Raw genomic sequence first — 6,619 nt, forward strand, 5'->3', positions numbered from 1 at the left:
GGTCTGGGCCTCCCTTCTGAAGCTGCTGCCCCCGCGACCCGACCCCGGATAGGCGGAAGAAAATGGATGGATAACTATAAACTGTTTATAAGCTACATAAAGCAGCTAAAGGAGAGCTAATTTTAGCTGCTGATTTACCTGTTTTTATTTAATTTTTTTTAATGGCAGCTTCCTCATGGTTGGGACGTGGTTGTGGATTAAAGTGTCCTCACCTCGAGTCCCACAGTGGAAAAAACCTCTAATGTAAGGCTTTGGGTGCAGAGACATGTGCCGCTAAATCTGCAAAATGGGGGCGGAGCTTTGTAGTCCTTTATTTTCACCAGTAGGGGGTGGAGCTTGTATTTATAATGAGCTCATTTGTGACTGTCGTTTCCACTTATGAATCCTTTCAAAATAAAACGTCACAAAAAATTATGCGAGAGGTCTTTCCAGAGAACCCCACTTAAAAAAGATACGAACTAGCATCATTTAGCTTTTATAAAATAAATGTTAAACTAAATATTCTTTAATTTTTCCAAATATTTCCATACTGAGCTAAAATCGTTTTATGGCTGTTTATTATACATTATTTTTATTATTTTCTTAATATTACAGTAGAATCAGTTTTTATTTTCTTTAATGGTGGCTTTTTTGTTCCAGTTTGTAAATGAAATGAACCGAAGCTTCGGTGCTTCAATGATCAACATACGGTTAAAAATACAAATAAAAAAATTCACGTTTTTTTTCTCCTCTGTTGTCCACAGAGGTCCGGTTTGTGACCTCCGTCTCCTCTGGTGGTCCGGTTTTTCCCTCCAGATTATTTTCAGTCCAGAMGAGACTTTACAAAACACCGACCCGAACGGGCCAACACGCAGCCCTAACACCAACGCCAACACTTGATTTATTAAAACAGGAGATTTTCTCTCGAAATAAAAAAACCTCATTAAATTGCGTTCTTCCCTGAACTCTTATTTACAAAATTGTAAATCACAAAAACAATCAGTGAAAACAGCAAAACCACATTTGTGACAAACAAAGACTCCGTTTCTTCTTTTCTGTTTGGACTTTTCTTAAAAAATAAAAATAAATTCCTCAATTTTCACAAAACGGACGTGAAAAATGTTTTTAAAAATGTGAAAAATCAGCTGAGAGGCTTTTATTGACCTTCTATCGTTCTTTACAGACTAAAGAAAAAATAAATAAATAAGAAAAAAAACAACATCCTTCCTGGAAAAACTTTTCCCCTCAAATATTTTACTGTACACCTGTGTCGGCCGCTACAATTACCGTTCATTTAAAAAAAAACAGAAAATTAAAAGTGTTAATTTGTTAAACGGTCCAAACGTTAAAATGTGAGTGCTTCTTTTTGTCTCGACGCTCTGCGACMGTCCTGCTCGACCTGAGAGGAAGTCGTCACACCGGTGCACTTCCTGTTTCTGCTCGGCGGTTAGCGCGTTGCGTCGTGTCCTTAATGATCCGTGACGCTCAGAAAGGCAAAGATAAAGTTCGTAAACTTTTAATTGTTTTTTAACCGCAGCTGTGCTTGGAGTGTCCTCGTCGTGTCCTCGCTGAGGAAATGTTTAAAACGTGTGACGAACATCAGGTGTCACACCTGCACCCTGAGGTAAACAGGTAAACCGTTGCTCCGCCTCCAATCCAACTCGCTGTAGGATAAAAACGACAAACGGCTTCCAGCAGAAGTCCCGTCTCTCAGGGGGATTTAAAAAAAATTTGCTCCTTCGGGCGGAGGACGGTTGCAGAGTTGAAGCAACTTGTGGTCCAATCAGGAACGGTGCGTTCCCGCCAGGATTTCATGGCCGCTATAAGGACAAGATGGCCGCCAGCAGCATGAGGGCGGAGCTGAGCAGCAGGACCGGGACCTGGCACCGAGCGGCAGAGTTCACGTCTCTCCTGGACGGTTCTGGTGACTCGTGACCAATTCCGTCTGTGGCGCAAAAACAAAACGAACAGAAGGAAAAAATTATTTTAACAAATATATATAATAAATACGTAAAACATGACTTCAATAAATTAAATCAATTTCCTGTTTTAAATGTTTTGTTGCWTTATGTGTAGTTTTTCGTCTTAAAATTTCCTAAAATATATATATTTAGAACTTCTAGAAGCTCATTTTGTCTAAAAAAAACGGCCATATTTTACAATCACATTAGTTATCTCTGCCTACAAAATAAAATGGGCGGGGCTAAGAAAAATAAATGTAAATAAATATTTAATTACACATTTCATAAACAAATATCCCACGCATGCATTTATTATTAAATTATTTTCAGTAACTGTTGGTGATTATTTAAATTGTGTCTCATTTTTCCTTCCATACATGGTGTTTATTTAGTTTTTACTTAACAAATACATAAAACTGAACACCTGGGTTAGTTATAAACAAACAAAAATAATTTAATATAATTACTGAAATGTTATTTGCTTGTATAATAAAAATGTGTTTGTTTTATTGGATTGGATAATGGATTAGTTAATTGTGAATAAATAGGATTAGGCAAAAATTGACCAAAGCAGGACTAAACTTATTAAATGTTGTGGAATTTAGAAATAAAACAATTGTGCCACCGCAGCACTAAGTCATGAAAAAATAGCTTTTATCAAGATTTTACAGGATTATTTACATAAAAGTAATATTTTAATCATTTAGAAAAGATGATTTTTCATAATTTCTTCATAACTTTTCCTCTAAAAAAGGGGTTTTAAAGTGTAAACCGTCACCGACCTCTGGGCTCGATGGAGTTGTTACTGTGTTCGTCAAAGTCGACGCCTTCCTGTGCGCTCCCAGAGTTTTTCACACAATTGTCTTTGGAAAACAAAGAGCAGATTTACAGATTAGATGGGGTCAAAGGTCGTGTGCGACCTCACAACTGGATAAAGTCTGGGTTTGGTTCTGCTCACTCTGTGGTCTGACGAAGACTTTGAGTCGGAGGCAGCTCCTTCGTCCTCTGACGTCGGTGACGGACGCTGTGGAGAAACACGACACGGTTAAATCAGAAACATTAGGTTTGATTTTCACAATAAAACGCCTCCTGGAAGCCAATCTACAGATGTGTGATCATTGAAATGTCAGGAAAATGTCAGTTTAAATGTCACTATGATTACTGTACGTGTTCTTAATTTGACCAAAAAAAAAAAACCAACATGAAAATTAAAACGTATTATCTCAACTTTTCAGGATCATTTTTTATCAAATGTAATTATAATGACACATTTTAACATTTATACTGAATTCTAACATCTTCATTCATTCAACTCAACATACTAAAGTAGTTAGAATAAATTTTCCACTTCCAGACTCAAATTTAAACAATTCTCGTTCCATGCTTGAGGTTTAAAAACAAACATTTACTGTAAATATTAACGAAATGGGTCTGAAACTGGAAATTTATGATAAATTCTACAGATGTACTTTTCTTATTTTACCAGTAATTTGCAAAAAGATTGTTGCTTTTGTAGAATAACTCAACCAAAAAACAATGAATTTTAATAATTACTTAAAACCAAAGTAAGTATCAGTAAGTCCAACATAATTACCAGTAAATCCAACATATTTATCGGTAAATCCAACATAATTATCAGTAAACCCAACATAATTACCAGTAAATCCAACATAATTACCAGTAAATCCAACATAATTACCAGTAAATCCAACATAATTACCAGTAAATCCAACATAATTACCAGTTAATCCAACATTTATTGGTAAATTCACATAATTTTATGTAAATTCAACATACTTATTGGTAAATCCAACATAATTACCAGTAAATCCAACATAATTACTGGTAAATCCAACATATTCATTGGTAAATCCAACATAATTATCAGTAAATCAAACATAATTACCAGTTAATCCAACATTTATTGGTAAATCCAACATAATTTTGTGTAAATTCAACATACTTATTGGTAAAACCAACATAATTATCAGTAAATCCAACATAACTACCAGTAAATCCAACATATTTATCAGTAAATCTAACATAATTATCAGTAAATCCAACATATTTATCAGTAAATCCAACATGTTTCTTGGTAAATCCAATGCATGGATAGTTAAAACCAATGTAACCATGGTTAAAGGAATATATTGCTGGTTCAAACCATCGCAGTRATGATTAACTAACATATTGATGGTTAAATGGAAAATAATACTTCCATATTTGTTTTACGTACTGCTACATAACATATCTTGCATTCTGAATAAACTCAGCTCTACAAACTCTCTCCACCTGAGATCTCCTCTTCAGTTAAATCTACCTTTAGACAGAAAGCATCGGGACAAACGGACAATCCGACAAGKTCGATGGTTTCTTCATCAGAGGTGTTCCTCTCCTCTGCCTCTGAACTCAAACTGAAGAGCTCCATCCTGCCTGATGGAAAAGTGTTCCTGCTCCATATTTTATGTCAAAGTCACCCTCATATTTCCAAGTCTAATTTGGCCGACGGGCGGCGTTACTAAGTCTCATTTCCTGTTTCCTGATTGTGAAAGACGGAGATTAAAACCTTTTCTCTGAATTAATTTTCATGTAGAGCTGAGGGGATGTAGATGTGACTCGCACATTTTTTTTTCTGTTTTACACATTTCTGTGAACTCGTCTCTGTTCTCGCTACACGTGTTGCGGCACCGTGACCTCCGGTGTTTCCTGCCAAGTCTCTCAAACTGCCGCTGATATGGATATCTGAGCGTGTACGTCCACGTCTGTGCACCTGTGGACAGACGAGTCCTCGTGTGATGAAATCTGTCCTGATAAAGTCGAGCGTGTCGGTGTTTTCGYCGGCTCTTCTTTCAAAAAGACCAATTCATCAGATGCCGCGGCGCCGTGGAGAGGAGATAAAAATCATCTCTGAGCGCTGGAGAGGAAGATTGGAGGCGCAATAAACCGGAGAGGAGCGCCGTCAATCATCCTGTCGGTGCCAGCGAGTTCCAGTAACTCAGAACTGTTTCTTTATTCTTTTCCTCTCGTCCACATTTCCTGGATCGACCCGACCTTTCCTCTATAAAAAACCCCTAAAGTGTCGAACGGAAAAACTTTGGGCCTAAATTTAGAATTTTCTCCATCTCTATCTATGGTTACTGGACCAAATGTTCAATCCATGAATGTTTTTAGTTATTTTTTTTATAACATAAGTAAGTCTTCAGACCTGAAGGTTTAAAGTGCCTGTGACGTGCATATTCTTCAAATACAAAAAGCCAAAGAAAACATCTGTATATTTTTAACAAAGCTAGAATAATACACACGATTTAACCCATTTTGTCCCATAACTGCATATTTTCTTCTGTGAAACAGGAAGTGACATCAAAGGGGAACTCTTTAAAAAAGAAAACTGGTTTTTGTTTAYTGAAACAATCTCATCTGAACTCTGACTCTTCTTCATCTCTGAAAGACTCAAAATAATCTTAAACATCAGATTGTTCCCTACAGTCTGATTTGTAGCAGCGCGCTGTTYACATGCAGGCATTCCCCTTTGACATCACTTCCTGTTACTTCACAGGCAAATATCTCAACAACTGTTCATCTCAGCGACATGRAATTTATTTTGCAATATTTTATTAACGTCCTCTTTCTAAAAACGCATTCATGTTTATTACAAAAAAATTGACGTCACAGGCACTTTAAAGGTTTATGTTGATGGATTTTCCACAAAGCAGCAGGTGAAAACTGCAGGGAACCGTGGAAACGATGAACGCGCTTCACACCGAAACGTTAATTAATTCGGTGTAAAACGGTCACTGTGTGCGACGTATGTGGTGGATTCAAAACGTGACATTCTGACGTCTGGTTGGTTCYGATCCACGATGAAACAAACCCTCACAGCTCATAATGAGGTTTAAAATGGTTATAATTATCCCACCGTCTCTCACGTCTGCCACCGAGGTCAGGGTCTGAGGTTTCCTGTCCTCGAGGCGACGCGACCCCCAACTCCAGCTCTGCCTGAAACTGGACGCTCTAACCGTCAGTCTGGTTCTGACCCGGATCCACGTGGACCAGATCAGTTTACTGCTCACTAACGTCACGTGTTCAATCATGTGACGGCATCTGATGTGTTTTGGTGCTGCTGAGCTGAACCAAAACAGATCCTGAGATAAAATAAAGTTCATCATTGTGGAMGGAACGCACATCGCCCGCTGACTTTCATGTCAGGCTATTAGAATAAAATTAACTAAAAATATCATGAATCATGACCTCTGGTACCACCACACCAAATATTAAATAATAAAGTATTTTTAATCGCAAAATGTTCTTTTTTATATTATTTTTATTTTTCTGTTTTTTTCCTCTTACTTCTATTTTACTGTTTGATGGGACTACAGATGTAAATTAGCCTTAGGCTAAATCTGGTGCAATGCATCAAATTATGTTTTAATTGCACACTGTCCCCAACAAATAAAATCATTCATTCATTCATTAGCTCAGGATGTGTAAATTAGCAGAATTAGCATTAACAGAACTTACATTAGCAGCAGTAAAACGAGCATTACCAGTGGTACAGTAAGCATTAGCCATAGTAGATTTAGCATTAGCAATAGTAGCACTGACAATTTTAGAATAAGCATTAGCCGTAGTAGATTTAGCATTAGCAATAGTAGCATTGACAATTTTAGAATAAGCATTAG

At 37.0% G+C, this 6,619-nt stretch overlaps 1 protein-coding gene across 1 annotated transcript in view; it reads right to left on the reverse strand.

Annotated features, from left to right (window-relative positions):
• Nucleotides 1-599: 599 nt before the first annotated feature.
• Nucleotides 600-6,619, reverse strand: part of LOC106527651 (ephrin-A5) — an 85,527-nt gene continuing 79,507 nt past the window's right edge. The window contains exons 3-5 of the mRNA XM_014022592.1: nt 2,899-2,964; nt 2,723-2,803; nt 600-1,924 (exon numbers count right to left, since the gene is read on the reverse strand). Coding sequence (XP_013878046.1) covers nt 1,800-1,924; nt 2,723-2,803; nt 2,899-2,964 — 272 coding nt within the window. The 3' untranslated portion in view covers nt 600-1,799. The remainder of the gene's footprint in view (nt 1,925-2,722; nt 2,804-2,898; nt 2,965-6,619) is intronic.

Source organism: Austrofundulus limnaeus, unplaced genomic scaffold (genome assembly GCF_001266775.1).
Source record: "Austrofundulus limnaeus strain Quisiro unplaced genomic scaffold, Austrofundulus_limnaeus-1.0 Scaffold336, whole genome shotgun sequence".
NCBI lineage: Eukaryota > Metazoa > Chordata > Actinopteri > Cyprinodontiformes > Rivulidae > Austrofundulus > Austrofundulus limnaeus.